At 38.9% G+C, this 26,385-nt stretch overlaps 2 protein-coding genes across 3 annotated transcripts in view; one reads left to right on the top strand and one right to left on the bottom strand.

Annotated features, from left to right (window-relative positions):
* The window catches only part of Tpst (tyrosylprotein sulfotransferase), a 124,557-nt gene extending 117,749 nt beyond the window's left edge, over window positions 1-6,808 (top strand). The window contains exons 6-11 of the mRNA XM_089592665.1: window positions 1,449-1,582; window positions 2,339-2,447; window positions 3,144-3,338; window positions 3,692-3,945; window positions 4,386-4,583; window positions 5,357-6,808. Coding sequence (XP_089448791.1) covers window positions 1,449-1,582; window positions 2,339-2,447; window positions 3,144-3,338; window positions 3,692-3,945; window positions 4,386-4,583; window positions 5,357-5,453 — 987 coding nt within the window. The 3' untranslated portion in view covers window positions 5,454-6,808. The remainder of the gene's footprint in view (window positions 1-1,448; window positions 1,583-2,338; window positions 2,448-3,143; window positions 3,339-3,691; window positions 3,946-4,385; window positions 4,584-5,356) is intronic.
* Window positions 6,809-9,324: 2,516 nt separating this feature from the next.
* LOC106635812 (adenosine receptor A2b) lies at window positions 9,325-24,971 on the bottom strand. 2 transcript variants are annotated; one of them, XM_089592842.1, is made up of 6 exons: window positions 24,667-24,971; window positions 16,712-17,329; window positions 13,221-13,432; window positions 11,888-12,287; window positions 11,159-11,387; window positions 9,325-10,587 (listed from the first exon to the last, which is right to left on the bottom strand). In XM_089592842.1, the coding sequence occupies exons 2-6, from the start codon at window positions 17,157-17,159 to the stop codon at window positions 10,248-10,250; spliced, it is 1,629 nt and encodes a 542-aa protein (XP_089448968.1). In that variant the 5' UTR covers window positions 17,160-17,329; window positions 24,667-24,971; the 3' UTR covers window positions 9,325-10,247. The 2 variants fall into 2 exon arrangements, with proteins under 2 accessions (XP_089448968.1, XP_014203447.2); XM_014347961.2 differs by having other exon boundaries at window positions 11,888-12,293.
* Between the last annotated feature and the right edge of the window lie 1,414 nt (window positions 24,972-26,385).

Here is a 26,385-nt window from a genome sequence, read left to right on the forward strand (position 1 = left end):
AACAATTACATATACACAGAGATATACAAACGTTGGTACAATAATTGTGCAAAAATTTTCAAGTTTCCAAAGACACGTGCCCATAAATTTTTTTTTCTTTCCAGCGACACAATAAAGTGCACATTACGCAAATCAGTCGTCTAAGAAAAATAGCAACCGCGTTAGGAGGAAAAATATTCCACCGGCTGGTGTTTAAAAAGTGGCCCTAAAAAATAGCGCTAATAAATCTCGCTGTAAAGAAAGCGTTACGCATATCTGCATGTACGAAGAAATGGAGTGGGTGGGGTTGCACGTGACAGGTGTGCGAAAGCACCTGCTTATAAAACGAAGGGGTAAGACGGTAAGGGAACGGAAGAAGAAAATCTCGGGACTGTAGATAAAAGCATCACACGCAGTAATCGTGCACGTTGAACTCGTAAAAGGTGAAATTGAGGTTGGCGCTTGAATGCGCCTTATCGTCTGCCAATTGAGGTGTAATTATTACTTGCAGCTCTTTGCGCTGTCTAAATACGTTTCTTACGAATAAATACTTATACTTATTTACCTGTCCTGATTTTTTGCATACACGTTACAGTAAAATTTACATAAGAATAATAATATTGATAGTTATTTTAAGGAACATTTGTTAGATAACGTTTGTTTTATGCAGCGAGTAAAGAAAAAGTTTCGATAAATGGCTGTATGCAGAAGAGGCCGCAACACACACTTGATTTATATACGCAATACTTTCCCCATAGATCTTGGAAAAGCCAACCACGGGACCATGGTTTCGACTTGATTATCATCGATTCTTCGTAGGTTTACCATTTTTTATCTCCGCATTCAACATTAATATCTCTTTTAATTTAGTATCTTTGTGAATATAATCCACCTTATTTGTTTATTTATTTATTTATTTATTTATTTATGTTACTTCTAGAGTTCTAATAATTTAAACTTGACACGTAATTGACATATCCGTAGGTTATTATAAGACACCCCTATTATTTCATTGCTATGATTATATGTGTGATTGTACATGTATTCGGTGTATGTTATTTTATTGAGTTCACGATTCGCAATCGAAAGCCTGCATGAGGTATATGTAGCCATTCGTAAATGTGTAGTGGCATTGAAATTAATGTTAACGATACGTCCATATGTTAACGCTTGCTTTATAATAAGTAGCGATAAAAACATGGTAAAGAGCAAATAATTTTTTCAACAACATAAAACACACATCAAAGCCTCAAAGCTTGCAACAAAGCTGATAGCTTTCGAAAAAAAAATCTCGTTCGCGGCCACGCACGTTTGCCTTTGAAATGAAAACACACAGCCGTGGCTGTCATAAAGAACAATGAAAATGAAATATGTGTGGCACAGTAGCAGTGCAGTATCATGCAGGCAAAGCTTGCGCGTGTTTAGTTAATTTTTTTTTTTTTTTTTTTTTCATTGCTTTTGTGTTGCAGAAATACGTGGTAGGATCGAAAGACCAGAAGGTTTACCCGTACGGTCGCAGTATGCCGCTCATCTTCATTGGCGGAGTGCCCCGCTCGGGCACGACCCTCATGCGTGCCATGATGGACGCCCATCCGGAAGTCAGGTTGGTCGGCGTGTTTTTTTTTATCCCTTGTATTTGGAGTATTTGTTTTAAAATATACAATACACATTGTATTTAATTAGATGTGCAACTGCTGGTTTTTTTAATGGAGGATTGTTTTTATTAGACAAATTTTTATTTAGTCGAAGCGGAAGATATTATTTTCTTAACGTCATTTGCAGCTGTTTCGGAAATAAATTCAGAGACTCATTAGTACAGCTTAAAAGCACGGGATGATAAACAACTGCTTTTTCAGCAGGTTTTTAAAAATAAGGGGGGTGGGGGGTGAAAACTATATCTACTCGGTCGTACAGTCAGCGAGAATTCCCGCAACAACCAAACAAACATCTTATGATTCAGAGGAGAAAATCGGATTAACCGAGTCAATTGACCTGTCGCTTGCTAACGAAGAGCAAAACGAGCTTACTCCCGGGGCGTTTCGCTTTTTATCTCTCAGGATACTGTACGAGAGTATAACACGGTTTTTGCTTTTTTGATAAATGATATTTTTTTTAAATAAACGATTGTAGATAAGTTAATAAATATACGTTGAGCCAAAAGTCATGCATGAGACTATATATAACTTATACCCTACCTAATAGTATGGGTAAATTTAATTTTTGTTTGCGAAAACCATCTGGTTATCTAATTGTCGATAAGATGCTGAATGTGCATCAATAAGTATTAGTAATTTATTTATAATTGTGGTGAGTGTCAATTTGTAAGATAATACAGTTCAATTGTTAAAAAAATGTACAGATGTGGCCAAGAAACGAGAATAATTCCGCGGATACTGCAAATGCACTCGCACTGGCTGAAATCGGAACGAGAAAGCGTAAGGCTAGAAGAGGCTGGTGTTTCAAAAGAGGTACATCTATTTCTGCAATAATAATAATAATAATAATAATAATAATAATAATAATAATCGTGTGAATGAGGTACTTGATTGTCTAACACCCATTTCAAGCTCTTCGCATCACACCACGCATTTGACGCTTTATCTGCTTATTTGTTAGTTTTTTATTTATTTTTAGATTTATTTCATGCGCTTATAGACTTTCTAATTCATAGGGGAAAAGGGTATAGTTATTGACACCTTAAGGTAGTGATTGACCCCTGTATAATTTGTATATCGATATGTAAAGACTCCATTTAAAAATGCATGTGGCGGTCAATCACTATCGGGGGGTCAACAACTGTACCCTTTACCCCTACGTTTATTTCTTCATAAATACATTGCTTTACATGTATTACTTTTTTATTATGATGTTTATATATTTTATGAGTGCATATGCGCTTCCATTTAACGTTGATGTACACCATGTTTTGCGCTCTTTGACCTACTAAAAAATTCACCGTTTCGACATTTTTGTTTTGCCACCTCAAAAAGTACACCCACCCTCAACTCCGCACTGCGTGACAAATCACAATATGGATTCATGAAAATATAGAATGTAAGAAGCGTTATAGTGTCTTCTAAGAGAAATTAAGGTCTTGAATGGGTTGATTGAAGCGTATACGTGTATAGAGTTGAGTCGACGTATAACGAAGACAATGTTATCAGGTGATGAACGCTGCCATAGCGGCGTTCTGTCTGGAGGTGATCGCGAGGCACGGCGAGCCTGCCTCGAGGCTCTGCAACAAGGACCCGCTCACCCTGAAGATGGGCTCCTACGTGCTGGAGCTCTTTCCCAACGCCAAGTTCATATTCATGGTCCGCGACGGCAGAGCTACGGTGCACTCCATCATATCGAGAAAGGTAACTTTTTCCACGCCGACCCATCCGTAGATAGTCAGGCTTGCGATCTTGGATTTGGATGAAACTTTTTGTTTGAAAACAAAGAAACATTTATCAAAATTTCATCGAAATCCGTGACCTTCACCTCTGACACTTTCCTCAAGCTCAGTAGAGATTAGTGCACCACTACTTTTTTCTTCACAAAATGAACACTCGATGAGTCGATGAGTCAATGCTGTCTTCATCGAGAAACTAAAATGCAGCCCGTCTTTTCCCCCTCCAAAAAGTACACCCACAGCCACTTTTGATCCCCATCGACACTTGAACAATAAATGTTCAACTCTGTCAATAAACACGACCCAATGCGAGCACAGGTGACGATAACGGGCTTCGACCTGACGTCGTACCGCCAGTGCATGATCAAGTGGAACCAGGCGATCAGCGTCATGTACAAGCAGTGCAAGGAACTCGGGCCCGAGCGCTGTCTAATGGTGCCGTACGAACAGTTGGTCCTGCACCCGCGCGAGTGGATGCGCAAAATCCTCGAGTACCTCGACGTGCCCTGGAACGAGGCCGTGCTCCATCACGAGGAGTTTATCAACAAACCTGGTGGTGTGCCTCTCAGCAAGTACGGCTTTTACTTTTGTTTTTTCACTTGCCCGTTTATATGTATGGGGCAATTTTTTACACCTTGGGCTCTTCGGAACAGTTTGTCTTCAAGTCCATTCGTATTTTTAAGTTATCACGGTTCAAGGATCGTTATTATACGTATACAGAGGCAGGATTTGAATGTAATTTTGGCAACTGAAATGGCACAAATGGCAATTTTTATTAGCTAGGGGTAACTCCTTCCATTAACTACGAAAAATCGTAAAAGTTGTTATCATCGCCTTGTCAGGTGCAGGACTCGAGTGCTTCTCTCAACAACGAGTGTTATCTCTGCAGTGTTGTAAAAGCTTGTGTTTTTTTTTTTTTTTATTCTTATTTTTGATTTTAAAAGAGGAAATAAGGGTATTCTCAGAAAATTTGTACCCGAGAAAAATTTGCAAGCATGACCCTGTGTTCTAGGGTGGAGCGCTCGTCCGACCAGGTGATCAAGCCGATAAACCTGGAGGCGCTGACCAAGTGGGTCGGTAACATACCGGAGGAAGTGGTGCGCGACATGGCCGACATAGCGCCCATGCTGTCGATCCTGAACTACGATCCCTACGCCAATCCACCGAATTACGGGGCGCCCGACAAGGTTGTCAGTGAAAACACGAGAAAGTGAGTCCGGAGCCAGGCTAGCCTCGTTATTCCGTACCTGTTCGATGTACTTGATGATTTGTTGTTTTTTTTTGTTTGTTTTATTCATTAATTTTGACACGTCCGACTAATCGTTGACCAGTACTACTTACAAAAAAACTTTCCAACTCACCTTTTATTAAGAAATTCTGCACCGTATGATTGGGACATAATTTTATTAAACGAGATTATTGACACGATGATAAACAACACGTTCATTCATTGGAAAAATAATTTGAAAAATTTAATAAAATTTGAAAAAGACCTTAAAAGTGCAAAGCAACATATTTAGTTTTTTTTTTTTTTTTCCAGTACTGCTTGTGCTGTATAACAGTATTGTATAAACACAATTTCTTTTGATGATTAAAATCTCTTCTTGTTAGTGTTGAGTAATCTCGTTTGTTTTTTTATTATTTATTCAATATTGTTTATTAATATTAGTTGTCGCAATAATCTCCTAAACGATCTTGCATTTACAAAAATCACAAGTATTAGATACGACACACCATGTAGATGTATGAAAAGCATGGACAATGATTTTGTTTACCTTTTGATGTATTGTATGAGTAACTTTTAACGTATTATTTTAGTTTTTTGGAACAATTAAGTATTGAAAAAAAAAAAAAAAAAAAAAAAAAAAATCTCAGATCATTTGCTCACGTGGTTGTTTTCTAATTGTTGCATCCCTGGTATTTCATGTAAAGTAAAAAATGTACATACGTAGTAGCGCGTACAAAAAGCAAATGTAATTACAGAGTCTTAACAAACGGCCAGATTTGGGAGGACATAGCCCGACAGTTGGAGCTTGAAAAAACGTCGACGTTCTCAGCGATGAACCGAACGAACGCGTGACCTCCACCGACACCCCTCGGCGATCTGTCCACTACAAGAATGTACGACAGCCGAGCTTCCCGAAGCAGCCACGTGTAAAATAAACAAAGAAAACGTATGACAACAAAAGTGCGCCAAGAGCCGACGATTGCACCCCCTTACCGCCTCTGAGAATTCAACTTTCCGTTTTATCCTTCGAGGGTACAAATGTCGCGTCTTTTCGGCTCTTGACTATTATACTTACAATGTACGAGGCCAGTTTTGCGATGTAAAGAGAAAAAGGTCGCGAAATAAAGTTGAATATTGTTGCTGTGTAATAAATATTAAAACACGTCATGTGAGCGTTTCAATGATCTTTCCGATAAATTTTACTAGTGTTTGTTATGCGTGTGTGTGTGGGTGTGTATTTTTTCTTAAGGATTCGAGTCACTCAAGAGGTGAAATTTGAATCGATTTTGAAGATCGTTACTTAACTTGTAAATTACAGACTGCACATTTTAATTACTTAAATAACGATAAAATCGATTTTTTTTCATTTTATTCATCCGCTGTTGTGTTGAATGTCCGAGATAACGATAAGGTTTGAAAGCAGCTCAATGACTTTAAATAAATACTGGGCGTGACCGTGTACAGAAACATGTTCAAGATTCTGGTACGAGCGTAACTCTTGTAACTTCATTCATTATACGATGTGTTTTACTTGTTGACCTGCTGATAGATTTTTTTTCTGTTGATGATTGTGTTACGTTAAACCCTACGATTTTACTATTTACAATTACAAATCAAATTTTACAACGATTTTAATTTAATGTTAGATTTTTACGTTCAATCGCGTTAACTCAACAAATATTCTTAGTCTCATTGTGAAAGGAAAAAAGAAAGTTTATAGCGTATTTAGGGCATTTAGTTGTGTGAGGCAGATAAACTTACTTATAATTGTTACATTTAATCATTGTATATGACAGAGAATACATTTTTTTGGCTGTTTATTAAAATTCTAGAAGTATATATTCAAAAGTTGGAAAACTTCGTTAAAAATCAGTTGTAAATTAACAATGAAATTTTTAATACATAAAAAGTATTTTTAACAAAATTATTTGTATTACTCCATCTAAATGTATTTAAATTTTGTACATTCCTGTATTGTAATTCTATTCCTGAAATGTGATTCTAAAACTTTTCAAAGCTTTCTTCATGATCGCCATGTGATGCCTCCGAACTGCGTGGGTTTATTTGTGCGTTTGATTCCGATACGTTTGCTACATTGAATGATTTACTGCCGACGTAGATAAAGCGGAAACTATAAATACTTGTAAAAAGCAATGAAGATCTGATGAGATAATTTTTTAAATAAAGTTTACTACATAAAATTACAATCTTGTGTGTAATAACTTGAAAATGTGTAGACGAAATCCTGATGTTCCAGCGATAATTTTATTCGTAAGTTTAGTTGTTTTTACATGTAACAATAATTACTCATTTGTAGAAAGTAGTTACCCTAAAATAGCTAATTATTCTCATACCATGATTTTAACAACGAGTCGATACACTAGCATAACAATGATTTTTACACCGCAAGTTTTTCTTCATCTTCTCTAACAATGAATGCTATCTTTTGATTTAAACCTAAACTAGGTGTTTCGACGTCGATCACTTTATTGAAACTAAACTCCGTCACAGCGCCGATTGGGCTCGCGATAAATGGAATCAAGCAACGTGAAAAAGTACGTGTACAAAAAGAGAAAAAAAAAAGCCAAGAGGAAATCGTTGTAAAGCCGAGTCTGGTAATTCAATTTTCATTGTCCGCGATCTTTGCCACTGCGAACAAAGAACCGATTCGCAGTGCAACAACGGCCAAGGCATTGTTGTCGAGAGCGGGTTTGTTTCCGCGATGCGTATTTAATTACGCGCTGCTAACGAGTTTTAAATCATCACTGAATATTCACGTGAAATCTGACGCAATGGGAACCAATTACAAATATGTATACATGCCTATAGGATCCTGCTCAAACGAGCAATGCAATTTCAGGATCCCATGCCAGCCAGTAATTTTTAATTCATTGTCTGGCTCTTTGACCATTTGTGCTTTTGGCACTTTGTTGAATTTTATTTAAATCTATGAGTCAAGTAATGTACTCTTCTGCCTTGGGTGTTGGTTCCACCGAAACTTCTACTCCCGAAAAGAGGGCTCTTTTTTATCTTCCTTCGATAACACCATCAGCTTTGTCAGCCAGCTATCTATCGTCAGTATATCTATTGTACGCGCAAAAATCAATTGGCAACTTATAATAACGTTTCCTCTCCAGACATAAGTTAAGTTATAATACGTTGATACAAATAAAGGAAAAGAAAAAAGTTGTGAGTTGTTTTAACGAAAGATATAACAGTTTTAAGGTAAATGTACGCCTTGCAATTTTTTTCTATTGTTCTAAAAGCGTTTATCAATAAAACGCTTGTGACCGAAGTATTATCATTTTTTTTTAAACATTTTCAAAAGAGTGATATTTTATAAACAAAGGTACTCAATCCAAGTCACTCTCCTCTTGGTCAGTTATTTACTCGTAGGCCTCAATCACAAAGTCATGGCTGTTTTTTTTACTTCTATTTTCCACAAACGTCTCTACAAGTACTTTACCACTCAATTATGAAAATAACGATTCTTTTGGCTAGTATGCGTTGCTTTTCTCTCATCTGATTGAGTAATAATAAAGTATACCGTGATGCGCTGTTGGACAAAAGGCTCCAAGAACAAAACATCAAGATGAGTAACTTTTAACTATTTATATTGTATAACAATTATTTTTTACTATTTTTCAGTTTTACAAACATTTTTACACGTAACTAATACTGTTAAAAGACACAAAGTTCTGTATGTATATATGCTTGATTATAAAATGTACTTTATATAAATCCAACAAGGTAACAGTATATTTTCTTCATAAATTAGGATAACTTAACTTATAGGTTTTCATAAAAATAATACAGGTATGTTGAACTCATCACTGTCTTGCTGTCAAGTGTTGAAACTTCAATACTTTATGTTTGAGATGTTGTTTTAAAAGTGTAGTGAAAAAAAAAGAACACTAGTAAGAAAATAATGTTCATAAAGAAGGAATTTAAAAAAAATCATTAAGGGAAAAATTTAATGAAATATACAAAAATGCAGAAACATATTGCACTCTTTGGAGTAATTAAAAATTGAACAAAAATAATTAAAAAATTAACATTTTTATTTAATCCATAAATTTTTATCATAACTTTTTTTTTAATAATAAAAGTATAAATTATAAATTAGTCTTGTATCTGGGAATAAAACTCGAATTCAAACGTATTTATGCGAAACTTTGGCAGTTTTTACACTTGTACTATACTGTAACAAAGGTTTTAACAAAATTACGTGTATTAAGAAATTGTTTGGTTGAATTACAACTATAACAATAATTATATACACCTATTTTACAAACAGCATTACAATACTTTGACACTCACGTGTGAGATTATTATACAATTTTTAATTACTTTAACACCTGTACACCTCCTAATTGAAGGAAGATTATTTTTTTTAATTTAATGTTGAAATACGTCGTACAATTTTTTCGAACGATTGACAATATACATTGACATTTTATTTTCGCAAAGATTCCTTCGTTGCATTTTGTACAAAGTACATAATTAATGTATTGATTGATACTTAGACAATTGTATCGTTTAACATTATTAACAACGGAGGTACATAATAATTTACATAATTTACTGTGGTACACATGAGAATTCTTATTTATAAGAATTGTTTAGTGTATATTTCTTACAAATCAAAATGTAATTTTTTTTTTTTTTTTTTATCAAACTTTTAATTTTGTATAGAGTTTAATTATCTTAACATAAAAAAAAAAAAAAAATTTATGTTGTATAGAATAAAATGATTTCAAATATAAGTATTTGAAAAAGTTATATTGTACAACATATTTATGCGATGTTGTGAGTGTAAGACATTTATTTGTATTCAATACCTAATTTTTTTGTTTTTTAAATAAAAGAAAATTATTTCTTTTGTCCAAACGATTATCTCACCAATTTATTTGCAAAAATATTGTCAATTTAAGTTAAAAATAACTACCTGAGCTTTTAAAAATAATGTATACCTTTTTATAAAATATGTTATGCGTGAAAAAACTTATCAAAAATTGAACTATTAATTTGATAAAGTTCAATCGAGTATTTAAAACTAACCAGGTGATTTCTTCCAAAAAAAATTTATACATTAACTTTACGTATGGTATAGAACCCGAATTTGAGTAACATAATACAATTGAAAAATGCGCCCAATACATTACTTTACAACTTATTAAGTGTAATCAAAAAAGTGCGACTGGTTTTATCGATCATACAATAATAAGGACTCCCGTACTAGGTATTTATCTTTCCATTAAAAATAAAATAAAAAAACAGAGTCGTGCCGTGGGTTTGGCCGATGTTACATATTATTATTATTATTATATATATATACAGGCACATACACACACAATGCATACACATTTCATACCCACGCGTGTAAATTTATCACTATTGTCTACGCCGGTACAATCATATCCGAATGAAAAAGATGGCTTTAGTTGCTCAATCTTGTAATTTTGTAATTCAACGAGTGACAAAGGGTCAGTTGCGTATTTGCAGACCTATTGTACATAAGGGAATACACAGCGACTTTGACTACAACGTACGCTTCAAATTTATACATCCTTAAAGCTAAGCACGTTTTCACTTCACAGGAACACCAGGATACCCTCGAGAAATTGGCTCGCACTTTTTTTATGTTCATTCGCTTTCTAACGCTTTGTCAGTCTCCTGATTGTCCAGCTTCTCTTTGCAGGACTGGCTGCGATTAACATCAGCTTCGATGATTATAACCGAGTCAGGCTGGTTGGCCGGCTGGCAGTCTTCTACCTCCTCCTCCTCATCGTAGTCGTCGGCAAACTGTAGCGAGGCGTTGTCGAATTCGTAAGACTTGAGCTCGAGCGCAGTGACTGTCGCTCCCTCGAATCGGGTTGTCGAGGTGTCCATGCTCGTGCTCGGACTACTCGCTACCTCTTGGGTCGTTTTGTCCACCGTCGATGCCGGGGAAGGCTTTTTCCCTTCCCTGCCTGGCTTGGCTTTCCTGAAATTAAAAAATACGCTTTGATTCCACCATACGGTTAATTTTCATTCGGAGCGTAGCTTCCAAGCCTTTGAAAATAGATGTTTTTACAAGCGTGTCCGACCTACTTCCGCTACTGCCCGTTCCAAGTCGTACAGATTACTTGCGCAATATATTATCTCAGCGTTACTTTTCAAGTGGAGGAAGTATTTTTTTCAACCTTTTATCTTAAAGTGCCGAACTTAACGTGTGCTATAGGTGGCTCTGGCTATCCGAGCATATTAATCATATACTTTGGATTGTTAACATTTGACGGATTACTCGACGGGTTATAATACCATCACGTTAAAACTTAATTACAAATCATCACTTCTGCTTATTGGTCTCGGCGATAAGCGAGAAACTTTTTATTTTATCGATAAATCATTTACGCAACCATAGTGTTATGTTGTTGTAAAACAGTTCCTTGGTCAAGTCGTAAAATTTTTGTTCTATTTTTCAAATGATCCCCCGCAAAATATCTAATAGTTCTTAACAACAAGCATATTTAGTTTAACGCGATTGGTATACGAATCAACAAAAATAATCTCACTTGACAATGCAGATGCTCGGCTCGGCGATTTTCGTCATGGCTGCGGCTTGCATCTCCCTCATCCTCGACTCGTGCACTTGCTTCAACAAGTTGGGGTACCTATTGTTGTTGCTGGGCTCCTTACCGCCTTGGAACAGCTGTTGCTGGGAGCCGGCGTTCCGCCCACGCATAGAACCCAGTCCTCCTCCTCTTCCTCCAACTGACCCACGCCGAGAACCCATCATCGAACCTACAGTTGCAATTTAATTTTTTTGTCCAATATTTATGACAAGGAAAAGCAGCATGTTGCTTTTAATGTGTTTCTAAATATTATATCTATCATTTCAAAACGATTAGGCGTATACCTACACCTTCAAATGTGTAAAAGTTTCAATACAAAACGCCCAACTGTTTCGTCTTGAAATGTTTCAAGAGTTTCATTTCAAATTACTTATGACTTAAAAAACGAATGGAAGTGTTTATATAATATTTTCAACGGAAATTAAACACTTTGGTGTTTGGCTTTAAAACATTTACATTTGCAGTACATTATATACTAAGCGTATATAATAGCGCATTATATCCTTGATATCGATGCATTTGTACAATCAATTCTTCCGTACGACGGTTGCGGATTGGAGTTCAACTTTATTCCAAAAAAACACAAAAAATCCCCCAAAGACTGTGTCCCACTAATATCCCGCGCACTCCCATATCTTCGAATCTAATTGTAAAACCAAAAGGACTCACCCTTGTTCTCCTGAATAACACTGATCATCCCGGCTTGCGTTTGCGAGGCGTGCTTGCCGTCCGCGCGTCCCAGAAACAGTAGCCTATGTATACAGCTCTTGAGCGCCGCCCTAAAGTCCTTCAAGTGGTACGCGTAGAGCAGAGGATTGCCGGCCGAGTTGACGTGCGACAGTATGATGCAAAAATCGAGGATGAACTGGTTGACCTCGCACAGTGGACAGAAGGCCTTGACGCAATTGATGGTGTAGAGGGGGAACCAACAGATGATGAAGAAAGCGACGATTCGCGACAAATTTTGGGCGGCCTTGACCTCGCGCTTCTGCGCCGCGCCCAGGAGTCGCAGCATCGTCCCGTGTCCCTGGTTCTCCTTGCGCTTGCCCAGGTTCATCGTCACGATCTGCTGTAGCTTCACAAGGGTGTAACGTGTCATTTGGGAAATTTTGTTCATTAACGTAATGGTTTTTTTTTTTTTAATTTTTTTTTTTTTTCATAGGACTGTTTTTTCTCAACGCGTGTGTTCGTAACAAATATTTTTTCCGATTCTTTGATGCGAACATTGCCACTCTTGTCGATGGATATAGTGTCCAATCCTGTAACTGTTTTTTTCGTTAATAACCAAGTCACCTTCCTCAAAATGGGAGCAGGAGAAAAATCGAATAAATTACGACCTCTCAAAGCACGTAGGTACACGCTTATTGTCCTTAGAATGTCAACGGTGGTATAACTTGGCTGATCAATAAAATCATCCTCATCAGAATAATTTTATCTATGTAGGCCACACAAGCGTATAGTTTTAGTATCATTTTGAATATTATGTAAATTAATAAACCACGGCCGTTATTTTAACTCACCGGTGTACTAATACACGTAAAGTAAAAGCAAATGGAACACACGAGCCGGTGACATTAAAAAGTCATTAACTCGCTCGAGAAAATCTGTTTCCCTTCGGGAAAATTCAATTATATACCCTCTCATCCCTTTGTTTTTCAAATGGGAAAATCAAGCTCTCCGTGCGTTGCCATTCCAACGGACGTACAGTTGAAAAACCTCGCGTGGCATATAGGTAATCAAATCTTCCGCGTACGCACAACTCTGTCGTCGCAATCGCAAAAATAAACTTTGCCGCTGGCGTTGTTCTACTGCCGACAACAAAAATGAAGACGCAAAGTAATCCCCTCAAAGTGCACATTAGCGCTCGTCCAAGTACACATTCAACCGACCGAAGAAGATGGGCAAACAGTGCGAAAATAAAGAGACCCCTCGCGCCCATACTTTTCCACGCGTGTTATCACTTGGCATATACACTTTTAATGCATTGTATCGCACGACGAACCTGTTTGACGACGACGCGGTATATGTGGGCGTAGAAAGCGGCAATCAGCAGCGCCGGGAAGATGATGGTGGCGAAGTAGAGGAAGACCAGGTAGTTGTAGTCCATGACTTCGGTGAAGATGCACTTCTCGTCGGACTTGTGGCCCGCGTTCCAGCCGAACAGCGGAAGGAAACCGACCAGCGTGCCCGCCACCCAGCACACGCATATTATACCTGAAAAAAATTCAAGGCTCATTTTTTCTCCCTCTCTCATATTTTTCTTTTTGTTTGAGGACATTTTGTGCACAACCAACGATCAGGCTTTCGGTAATAGAACAAGGCTTCACCCCATCCGAAAATCGGTTAACGTCACATGTATACAAGTATCACCTATTGAATCTCGTTTTTAACACGTATTGGGGCTTTAAAAGGTACCACGTGATTTGAAACTCTTGCGGTACGTCGCTTTTTCCGTCCAAGTGTCGAATTTTCAAGCGAAGAAAGTCCAGAGGGTGTATACAATCGAGTACACAGCATCACAGTTTCCAATGCGAGTGGAGTGTTTTTTCTCTTTTTTCACAAAAGTGCTTTCCTACAAGTTCCCAACTATTGGCATAAATCCCGCGCTCCGTGCAACTCAACTCAGCAAATGAATCCTCTTGCGAACGTATTCGGTTAAGTGCGCGTGAAAAAGCTCTTGTTTTTCCCTCCTACATACGTAATTGCTATCCAATTAGCTCCGATTTTTCTTTGTTTTCAAGCTCGTCTCCTCCTCGTCGATTTTGATTAAAATTTCCGTACCTTGGCGATTAAAAATAAATTACCAACAATAAACCGAGCCCCGCTGGGACTTCCTCTTGCATCCCAAGTCCTCCGACGGGCACTTACTTATTGTCATCTTGGGGTCTTAATCAGCGAAACCCCGTGACACGCGCGGAAGAGTACATATACACCGATGCAAATCTAAATTTAAATCTCCCGCCTTCGCGCAAACATTTACCTGCCCTACTGAAGTTTCATCGATTCTGCTGTTGCATACGTGTGTGTGTGTGGGACCGACGGAACCGGAGACATAAAAAAGAAGGTAGGAAGTGGACGTAGCGAGCGACAAAGAAATGGGCGGGGATGTGCCATATCGATCAGCCGTATAGCACGCGACTTTCCTGTGTTTGGCCGTGTCTCTCGCTTCTCTTTTTTTTTTCTCGCGCTGTGTATATGCTCGTAATTAAAATCCTGTGTAGCTCGGGCTGTCCAACCAACTACCGGCGACACGCGACGACAGAGGGAAAATTCATGGAGGGACAGCTGAAATGCGTATATTGTTACCTTCATTGCAACGCAAGAAGTTGGTTTTTTTTTTTTTTTTTTTTTTTTTTTTTTTTTTTTTTTTTTTTTTTTTTTTTTTGTGAGTCAATTGGAGTATTTGTTTCAGTTTATGTACGAAAAATGATTCATCGCGTGTATTGCACTTTTGACGAGGGAGCAAAAATGCTTTCGACTTACATCCAGATTCATCACCTTCGAGCACTACTTACTTGTGTGATAATTTCTAAACGATATAACTCTTTGCGATCGCTTTTTTTTTACTCCCAACGATACAAGTGCCATTTGATGTGTATGGATTACATCGAAAACTACAAATACAGTATCTGTGTTTGTAAACAACGAAATAATTGAATTCAAAGAAGCATGTGATTTAGACACCGTCAAACTTGGGCATAAATACTATTCGAATACTTTTTACGTTTAAGTTTTCTTCCAAGGAGAAAAAAAAAAAAAAAAATAACTGTAGTTAAAATAAGAAAAAAATTTCGTTTCTTCTGTTCAAACACTTCATGATGAATTTTAATTTCTAAAAATATACTGCGTTATTTTTGGCTGGGAAAAAAAACTTAAAAATCATATTAAGTAACGATTGAATAAAAAAATTCTTGAGTTAAAACGATGAATTATGTTTTTATGGAAATTAAAAAAAAAATTCTCTTAAAAGTATATAAAAAATCTATAAATTAGTTGTACCCAAGTCTGGACTAGTCAGCTGATCAAGGCAACGCACGCTAATGAAGTTCGGTCAGCGCGATCGGATTCATCATTGGTAGTGCAAGGGAAATTATGGTGATAATTCCGAGAAATCGAGTGCCAGCGTGGCCCTCCTCCTCCTTGTCGATCGACACTACACAGGCAAGTTGCTACGAGTGAAATTCGAACCCATAAATACATATATATATATATATGTATCCGTCCCGTTGGGAAATTTAATAAATGGAAATCGATCCAAGGGACGAGCTTGCTCGCGCTATTAGCAAATTTTCAGACGCGGGACTTTTTTTCCTTCGCTACATTTGTCTTCGTTAGTCTTACCAGTTACGCGAGGTGTAAGGTGTGCGCGTCAATAACACGAGCCGATGTAGAAAAAAAAAAAAAAAAAGTGGATCTTAGATTTTTACGAGGCCATTTTTCTTGCGCTTTCCTTCGTATACGGGTGGTATCTCAGCTCTGCGATAATATAATATACCGCGTGAGGGTTAATTTAAAAAAAAAAATCACCGCAACCCTCCAGTGGTTCTTATTAATTTTAATAACAAGGAATTAAGGCGGTCGTGTTTGCCGACCGGAATGTCAAGCGGAGACCACTTTTTTTTTCTTCACGAACAACAATACCTAAATTCTTAAAATTAATTTTTCCTTCCTTTTGGCTGTTCGCAACCAAAGCTTACGGGCTCTCCATACGCGCGTTAACGATCATTAAGGGAAGGAAAAAAAAAATAGTGGCGCTTGAACTAGATTTTCAGTTTTGCTCAACAATTTGAATAACCCCGAAAAACACATTTGTATACGTTTGCGAAGAAATGTATTGAAACATTCGGTCATTTATTCCTCCGGCAGTAGTAAACACGATTTCCAATGAGCTTCGTCGCAAAACTCCATCAACTAAGTAGAAATGACTCGCGCTATGATAGGTGCATCGTAGTTTCGCTAGTGTGTATATATATATATACCCGCTGACGTCGATTTATCGGTACGACGAGCGACCCCGGCCATCACCCCCTCGATCTTCACGATTCGATGATGAGTTCAGGACGAGTATCGACTGTAACCTGATTAAACTCCCAGAGATTGTATCCGCGTGTCTCCCCCCTCCTTGTCTCCGTTTGACATCGCGATATTTTTTTATTTTTTGTCCTTTTTCTATCAAATCCATGTACGCTTATTAGATCGCAAACGCACCAAGAGAAAAAAATAAAATAAAAATGACAGAACGGTAATCCGGTGTCAATCTAATGTTTACCATATTCTGCATAGAAAATGTATGTTGTACAAGCACGAAAAAACCATTGTACTGGCAACAAAAATTAACTGTCCTAAATATAAAAAAAAAAAAGTCCGTATAGCCGACTGAACAGTTATACACTCATAGAAAAGTTTGTAGAAAGATCTAATAGCAATTGGGAATAGAAGAAGGAGGGGGGAGGGGGAAGAAAAAAAATATCATTACACAGGGGTAAAGCTCACCTATGGCAGTCTTGGTGCGCACAGTCCTGGAGTAGCCCATGGGATGAAGGATGGCCCAGTACCTGTCAATGGAGACGGCGACGAGGCAAAAAATACTGATGGTGCAGAGAACGACGAGCACGGAGACGGTGAACAGGCACGCGTGCAAATTCGTCGGCAGCCCGATACTCGCCAGTATGGCGAACGGTATGGCGAGCAGGCCGACCAACAGATCCGCCGTCGCCAGCGATATGATGTAGTAGTTGGTCCTGCGTCTGAGCTTGCGCTCCCTGGCGAAGACGAGGATGACGAGGCCGTTGCCGATCACCGCGGCCACGGCCACCAGGACCTCGCACAGGGCGTAAGGCAGGTTGAGCTCGGCGCCGTGGTGAAGGGGATCGAGCGAGGACGCCGGCTCGCCCATCGTCGACGGCTCACCGCTCATGTTCGGCCAACCGATCTCGAGCATAATACGCCCGCGAGTCTCGCCACCCCCTGCTCCGGTCCACTGGGCAGGGATGGTGTGCGAACTACCCCTCTGTCTTGCGTCGCGTGGAAATGATTAGCCCGGGTGGAGGAAGGCCGAGCGCCGGCGGTTCCTCATGGTTATCCACGGCTAGAGGATCATTGCTCGGTGCTCTGGAAGAAAAGAAAGAAAAAATAGATACAGGTGAGAGATCGATTTGGGAAAAAGTCAAAGGACCAGCTCTTGGGGGGGGGTCGATGTGGGCTAATTTCATGCAAATCGGCAGAGTTTCGAGAGGGTACCGGCACAGATGTTTCCACTCGATCGGATGAAGGGTGTATTTTTATTTCCCCCCCCCCCCCCAAACGTGTACCTGACCTGTTTAATTTCCGAAATTCCGGTCTGCTCGGCCCGGCGTCTCGTTAAAAGAAAATTGGGTTTCGCGAGCAAAAAAGGCTCGAGCTCTCGCGCCTTGGCGTGTATATACATGCCGTGAGCCTGCACTTGAAAACGCATTAGCCTCGGGTGCATCCGATCGTTCCCCAAAAGGAAAAAAAAAAAAAAAAAAAAGTATACGAGAGCGTCGGAGGGCCACCCGCGCGCAGCATCGTCTCTGTCACGGGCACGCGCTCGTTCTATATATATACGTGGTAGTAAACGTCGACCGCAGTAAGAGAGAGAGAGAGAGAGCCAATAAGCGCTCTGGTATATCGCGCTTGCGGGGCACGTCTTCGCTGTAAATTCGCGTCGATTCAACATCGACGTCTTGTGCAGCGACGCAGTGGCATATAATTTCCGCTGGCTAACGCGAGTACAAGAGAGGAAGAGCTGCATGTATATATATATATAATGTCTTGGCTCATGATGGTGTTGTGTATCACGTGTACAAATGAGGCGGCCCGTTATACCGGAGCTCTCTTTTATGCCCGCGAGTGTGAATGATCGATATCCTTTTTCTGAAGCGCCGAAGGTATACGCGTTTTATTTCATACCTTCGTTTGGGCGTTGCTCTTTCTTATTGTAACACTTGCTTTCTCGTCAAGATTATAGCTTTTGTAAACTTATACGTGAAACATTTGAATTTGGCAATAAAATTTTTCTCGAGTGACCATCTATTGAAATATGGTAAACTATCTGGTCACATGAAAATCTTCTTTTGGATGAAAATAAAACACATGGATCAAAGTATACTGATCGAGTACTGATAATGTTACATCAACTATAATTTACTTTGGATGTAAGTCAATGTGCCTGAAAAAAAAAAAAAATTGAAATGTAAGTAGGTATCTATTTTTAGATATCTATCGCTGACATTTTGTAAGTTAAAAATTAATATCCTAACGTATATAAACGATGCACGTTTTTTCAGTCACGAGATTCACGATCTATTAATTGAACCACTGGCATAACTAACACAAAAGCTCGAACTAAACCTATTATGCATAGTATCGTTGACATTGAGAATTTTAATTGAAATTTGTCAAAAAATGCGAATTTTAATTAAACGAAGCGATAACAACAACAACAACAACAACAATACCAGCTTCTATCGGTATAATTAGGTGCCCTTTGTGTGTGTACCGGCGAGCCTTGTAAAAGGCACAAAGAGCCTGATTAGTTGCTTTGTTTGCTGCCGCTGCTCTCCTTCGTCGCTCTGTCGCACAAGTAATTTCTCAAGCTAGCCCGTCCGATCTGTCCACGTGGACTTCCAAGTCAATTATACCCACGGACGCGGAGGTGGGTTATTGGCTTGCTAATCGGTACACCTACACAGACGTCACTTATATCGACGAAGGAGGAAAACGTATTGGTCACATTAGGACGAAATTAATTCAATCTGTACGATACATTGATGAATCAAATATTAAATTCAACCATCGGATGATTTGCTCGTTCTAAGCTAGTCGGATTAAAACGACAAGCAAAACGTGTATGCACGTGAAAACTCTCGAGCCGATCCTGGATTTCCCTTCCAGCTGGAGAGAGGTGTATTTTCTTCATCCGGCCCTACGATACCGCGCAAGCGTGTATACAATAAACACACGTGTACCCACAGCCTCGGATTCGCATATCAAAGACGATCTAATTGATTTCGGTGTAGCGAGTCCTTGACGCCGTATACGTTATATATTCAGAGCTTTGGAGAGGAGTTTGCTCATAGTGGCGAGCGACTGAGTGCTCGGGATTACCATTCACTTGTTCGTGTGTCCATTGTCACGTGTATGCATGTATTCCATTGTACGAGCGTATACATGTACACTGGCTACACTAGGTCCACGTTTCGCGATGTAGTGTGCAATGTAGTGCCGTCCCCAAGTGTTGTATAGGTCATGTGCTCTGGACACTTGACAAGACCGTACCTCCTTCGGCTCCCCATTGTTTCTACATATATATATACATCTATTAAAACTCATCCGGCGATGAGTCTTGATTAAGTTTTTTAAACGAATTCTCCTCTTTCTCGAAAACGCGTTATAGTATTAAACGCCCGTTTTATCTCCGGTGTTCTCGCACGGCGGTGGCAGAGTCTCTTCTTTCCGCTCCAAAAAGCTATCGCGCTAAAAATAAAAAGGGAGGAACTTTAACTCGTCCAAAGTCAGGGTGATGACATAAATTTTGCTTTTCCACACTCGTTTCATAAATTTCACCCCCCAGGATTCCATCTCTCGTTGCATATCATACGTGTGATGTTAATGGAAAAAGAAAAAACCTTACTCGGTGCCCGTTATTAATTTCACTCCACGTTCGATTCGATAACTCTTGTAAATACGTAGAATTTTCGATACAACATCGCCCGAGTCGATGAAAAAAAAATCTTTTTTATCCATACATACAACAAAAAACTATATTTCTCGTCCATTGGACTGTTACCCCGAAATCATTGACAATTTACAGCTGTGATGGTATATAAACCAAAAGCAATATTCCACCTCCATACCAATACGACCCTCTGGATTTCAAAGCTTCAAACACAATACATTAGACATACATGTGGCTCGTCCACCGTAGGAATTTTCTATTTGACGCTTCACTATTTAGAGTAGAGGAAGGATACGAGTTATGTATGGTTTTGCTTTGCTACGCTTGCAATGGGTGAATTTTGATAGTGTTATCTGTATAAAGTATACGCGTGGTATTGTTAACAAACTCAAGCGGGAACAATAAGCTTGCACCCTTATCTGTATCGAATAAAAAAAAAACAAAAAAACGGTACAAATAACCAGAGGCGTGCCCAAGTTCCACGAAACCAAAGTGAAAAACACCCTACGAGCATGTATACGTATCCGAGAAAAGCCAAAACTCGAGAGAATCGTGCGAATAAAATTAACGCAGCCCCGTCCCCGATGGCTACTTTCACTCCAACCGCAACCGTAAGCAAGAAGTCCAGATATACCTTCTCTTTGGGCATAGGTAGGTAACGTATGAAAAAGGCACCTACCTACATTTGATCGATCCTCCCTCGGACGCGCGCGCGTGTGTGGCCGCGTACATAAAATTGGCGGAAAACTTCACCCACGCGCGCTCGCGTGTACTACACGCCCTTTCTCTTGGAGTATGGTGCAGGTGTTTTTTTTTTTTTTTCATTTCTCGCTAAAACGCGAGCAAATACCGCCAACTGCTTGCGTGGGAGAGAATGACCTGGGCGAATCGTCGTGCAGTTTTTTGCGAAAGACCAGTTGAAGGGAATATTTACAGCCATGCGAGGAGAAAAAAAGGTGCAGTATATGCGGTACACGGTTTCGGGTATACCGAGAGAACGCGCGAGTAGACGAAATATGGTTTCGGAGGGGAAAAAAGGGTCCTGGAGTCGGGGAGACGGGAAAAAAAAAAAAATTCACCCTCGCAAAAAGAAAGGGAGGTTGCGCCGTGGCGGCTTTGTTGGAAAAGTCGGAGGGACGCGGTGCGGTGCTGGCATTTTTATCGGACTGATTTATTCATGCAATGCACGCGCGCGTGAGCATAACCGGTCAAGTGTCGACGATTGCGCCGATCTCTTTGGAAATTCGTAGCCAAAAAATGGTCATTGTTTCGATTCCCTAGCTCTCTCCGGTACCCATCATCTGGCTATTGTGCTCGATCTGTTTTAGAATGTGGCTAAATGCGCCAAATCGTTTCCTTGTTAGCAAAGCGTCTATAGTATACACATTACGTTATTCCGGCGGATTTCAATGTCGGATGAGATGGCACTTGCAGGTGCGTGCCGAGTGTGTTGCTAGCTGCGTTCTGATGATTAATCTACGGAATTGGAGATTCGCGCGAAGGATAGTTGGTGGTTTGAATTTTTTTTTTTTTTCTTTTCCATGTATGTATCTATTGGGTAATAAACGGTGTACATGCGTGTTGGTCTCTGTAGAATAAAACGATAAAATAATGAATGGCAAATAATTTACTCATTTGTTGATTTCGACGCATCATGGGTATGTACAATTTTTTCAGGTACGCCATCCTATTTTTCGTCATATACATATATGTACAATATATACTTTTCAATAGGTATAATTGCTGAGATGTTTTAGACTTTGTATTTCTCCAAAATTACGTACTGTGAAAGGATTTTAGTTTACTTTTATGTATGGCTGCCCATCGATCTCATAGGATGAATTTCCAAGGATCAAAATATGCACCTCGAGTGAATGTAATATTATGCACGAAACTCTTACAAAAAAAGTAAGAAAAGTTGAAACTTTTTAATTTTCAGTTTTGTTCACAATTAAATAAGTGCCCTAAAGCTTCACCTCCGAATCCAGTTCATAGATTTCCCACTTGAAATCAAATCACTGCCGGACGAATGAAAGCTTAGATACTCGTTAAACATTATCTTATTTTTGTAGGCGAAAGTATGATTTGTTCCATTTCGAATTGAAAAATCACCTCCACAGCACACACGAGGGAATATTTCATCGCCCACGTGACTTTCACTCTCACCTTGGACTCGGGAGGTAGTTCTTACGCGGACGACATTAAAATATGTCTCTAACAAGCGGCAGAGGTGATTTTCACCTGATGGGTTACTTTGCAGCGTTATGCAAGAGAAAAATTGCAAGTATACGCTACATGGGGCGTAGTATCGCGTTTCATCCTTACATCCGGAAAGTAAAATCAATGTACAACTGATCATTCAAACATTCCATTGGACTGTTTACTTAAAAAATTGTACTTACAAATGGGGTGGCAATGTACCACGTGTTGGATTGAGTTGATTATTTTTACTGTTACGTACCACGTGGACGAAAAAATGGTTCTCAGACTGTTAGTGTTTTAGTTTTTTGGTTGCAACGACAAGGTATACTAATGAAGTGCTCATGGCTTTATTGGCTTACGGCACCATGAGTGTAAGGAAAAAATCGCATGAAACACCCGAAGACGTACTGAAAGTGCATTAAATGACGTGGAAGAGCAGCAAAGATGCCTACGTTAATTACTTGAAACACTTTGGCATTTCTTCATGTCGTTTATTCGCCGATTATTTATAATAATAATCATATATATATATATACGATAATTTTCCAGATTAAAATATTAAAAGTAAGGTATCCTACTCCCTGTTGCATCAATTGTGATAATGGGTCACTTTTCGACTGATAGGAGAAGGTGTGGTTTACAGTAAATGAGGCTTCTCGATTTTTTTTTTTTCTATTCAAGTACGTCATAGGGCCTTCTATTTAGCTATCTAAGCATAGGACACAAATTCTTTTCAAACGGAATCCGTAGTGTGCCATTCGTTCTTAATACAGGTCGAGAGAAAAATTTTTTGTCAAGGATTTTGTTTTACGTCGGATGCACTATCACAGGACACGTTATGAACGTATCATATTTTTAATTGTAAAGTTAATTTTTATACGAAATTATGTACACGACTTATGCAACAAATTTTTTTCAGCTGATCAAAAGTCGCAAATAAGTTTGTTGTACGTTATCAATTGATTATGCTATCGTGAGGTCAATATTTTCGTTTGAAGGATGACGTTTGACACCATTGGGTAGTTTGATGACAAAAAAACTGCGCGTTTGCACATAAACTAATGACGTGTACATCAATCATCAGAACAAAAAATGTAGTTAAAACATACATAACACAAGTTCGATTATTTTAAACCATTTTTTTTCTTTTTTCGGCGATTTTTCTCTTTTTATTGTACTATTTATACCATCTGCACCATATCTTACGAAAACAAGTTTTTTTTTTACAGATCTGCAACTTTTTTATTAGACTTTTGTCGTAAAAATGTTGGGGTACGTTTTCCCTCCGATAAAAGTTTTTCTAATGCCAACCATCGAGATCTGACACAACGACAAAGTTATCCAATAGTCTCAAGCCCACCAATTGAGTGTAAATCAATTGATTTTAAAATTCGAGTACGTACAATACCTATAGAATTAAAATTTCACACATAACACAATACAATACTCGTAGCACCCCCTTGTATGTCACGTTTAGAATGTGGTTAAACTTTTTTCTCGCATTATCTAAGTGATCGTGCAGAGTTTATGATTTTCACGGGACAGTTAATCTTAAAACCCATAAAAAAGAAAAAAAACCAGATCTACACTAAAAGTAACAAATTTTTCAGGCTCTACGAGTATGATCGCGATCGTTCGAAAGGAAGGAGGCTATGAAAATGCTGTTTAAAGCTTTGTTTACATTTTACGGGCAGAAAGGAAAATTATCAATTTGCACAAGAGACCGAAATGTTGCGGTTTTCCACCCACGGCAATAAATGATGTTGTCATTAGACCGAGTCGTTTTAAAAAAATGTAAAAAAACATTCAAAGTGCAAAAGATGACCATTGATCACATGTTAATTATACCACGGTAAAAGTCTTTAAAAGTGTTCAAAATCAAACAGTGAAGGTGGACTTTTGGCTTCAGAGTTTCAACGAGTATCAATCATACAGGTTGAATCGTCAATTCAAGATTCGGTTATAAAAAGACAGTACAAACCTATGAAATGACTATTCCTTATAAATTTAACACGACGAACCGAAAACTGATTTCTTTTGCATGAGTTTACTCTTTAATGTTGCCCGTGTGAAATCGACTTAAAATTGAGCAAAGATACTTTGAGTTGTACACCTCTTTCAACACCGAAAGAAAAGATTACTTTTGTATCAAAGCCGCAGCCATTAACTGTTAACGAGTCTGGATTTAAATATGACAAATTATTCAATCGGTGACAGTTAACAAATCAATTATTCGACCATTAGTAAAAGAGATTATAGAAAAAAAAAATATGGTTGTGACATCGAATGCACGCCAGTTAATTATAACTGACGGCGTATCAACTGCCAACGAATATTTATTTCGCGTAAACCCAAAGTCTTGAATATATAAAATAAAAATTGTCACTATCTCTCTCTCTCTCATCGCCCCAAATTACATTGAAAATTCCATTTAACTTTGCGACTCATCTTTTTATACTCCAATGCACGAGAAGAAAAGCGCGAAAGTTCAAAACTGGGGAGTAATATCAAGCGTCAGTTTGTCCCAAAAATTATGAACAATATGTACCTCGAAGCGATAAATATAACACCTCCCAATGAAATATCCGATTTCGAGCACAGCGACGTCCAACTGGAAAAGAAAGACTGCCCCAAAGAAAAGCCAACTACGTCTTGATGGATGTCTTTTTTTTTCAGCACCACAATAAAACCACTTTCACAACACCCCGATCATTATCATAGCAAAAACTCAAGCCCCTCCAGCTGCACACTAAATATCGGTAATAAATGCACGTGCTTATGTATAACACAGGAGTTCAGAAGCTCCTGTACGGGTGAACGATACACACGGACTGAATTGACCGTGTCGTCGGAGCGGCGGCACAAACGAGACTGGCGGGCTCGGTATAATGTACACCGGCGCTCGGTGGGTCGCCGCGGGAAGCGGGAAACGGGGAGCAGAGAGACTCGCCACGTCCCTTGGATCTTTAAACTTTATTTTTTCCTATCGTTTTGAAAGCTGGACTGTTTTAGCGTCGCGGAAATGATGTTTGTCGGGAAAATAGTGCGGGTGAATGTTCTCGGGGCCATTTTTGAAAAAGGCACCCGTGCGAATCGGTATTGTAGGAGGGAACGATCGGTGATTCATCCCTCGTTGTTTTTTGTTGAGTTTTGAATCGTCAAACTGTGAGTCGATGCTCGGGGTGTTTACGGTTGAACACCTTGCGTCTAAAATTACGAAACGACGATAACCTGATTTCACTCGCGCTCGGCTGTTGTGATTATTACCGTTGTTTTGGCTTTTCCACAAGGTAATATACTTTACCTTGGCATCTCACGGAACACATTCGGGCAGATGAACGCCCTTTCGTTATCAAAAACGTGTAACACGTGTATTTTCCGATTTTTCCCATACATCCTCCATTACATTTTGAAAATTATATATACACTCGATACCGCGGACCTTATTAATATCGGAGGACGAAGAGCACCGGGGCAGCGAAGAATTTCAATAACCAAACTTTCGAGGCGCTCCCGAGAGATTAATAAACGGCGCAGAGAAGCTTATCATCGAAACACGAGTAATTCCCCTCTCGACAACTTTTCTCTTTTCATCAGCCTCTTCGTTATCTCGCTCGAGGGGGGCCCTTTTCTTCTCTCTTTTTCTTCACCGCTTCGGTGATTAACTCCAGCCTTTTATCACGCGTGCAATGAGAATCAAAGAGAGTCATCGCGTGACAGAGGATTCGTGTTTTTTGCAAGGTCCACGTCTTTGATATCACACGATGGGTACATCAAAGACAAAACGTAGTACTTAACGTGACGCAATCCGAAGATTCCAAGGTCTCACGTATTTTCACTTAGCTTTCCACATTACGAGACCCTACAAAGAAAGTTCGTGCTAAGTACAGTTATGCGTAGCTTAATCGATCATAATTATACTACTTTCCATATAAAGGTATAGATAAGGTAGCCTCGATTCCTGTAACTTTCGAAACTTTCTCAATACCCTGTATTGCAGCACCACGAAATATTATTTCGTTCGGCTATTCGAGGAGGTAAGCAACGATGTACAAACTGGGAACAATGACATTCGTTGTTGATGATAGCGTTAATTGTACAACCTTTTGTACTCGTTGATCTTGGCGATAATGTCAACAAAATACGACTTTTTACCAAATCGCCGTGTTGACTGTTTATCCAATACGTTAGATTTTCTTGAGATGAATCATTATATCATCCGAAATTCTGACTACTTTGAAGCCAATACCTTTACATATTATCGGTA

Source organism: Copidosoma floridanum, unplaced genomic scaffold (genome assembly GCF_036245765.1).
Source record: "Copidosoma floridanum isolate Cflo_tuat_1 unplaced genomic scaffold, Cflo_Japanese_pri ptg000019l, whole genome shotgun sequence".
Taxonomy (NCBI): domain Eukaryota; kingdom Metazoa; phylum Arthropoda; class Insecta; order Hymenoptera; family Encyrtidae; genus Copidosoma; species Copidosoma floridanum.

What these genes read in the sequence shown, in the direction of transcription:
- LOC106635812 (XM_014347961.2), bottom strand. Translation starts at nt 17,159, where the DNA reads ATGCTCGAGATCGGTTGGCCGAACATGAGCGGTGAGCCGTCGACGATG. An exon ending in GCGCACCAAGACTGCCATAG is followed by an intron (nt 13,433 to 16,711) that starts GTGAGCTTTACC and finishes AATTTTTTTCAG; the next exon opens with GTATAATATGCGTGTGCTGG. An exon ending in ACCGCGTCGTCGTCAAACAG is followed by an intron (nt 12,294 to 13,220) that starts GTTCGTCGTGCG and finishes ACCCTTGTGAAG; the next exon opens with CTACAGCAGATCGTGACGAT.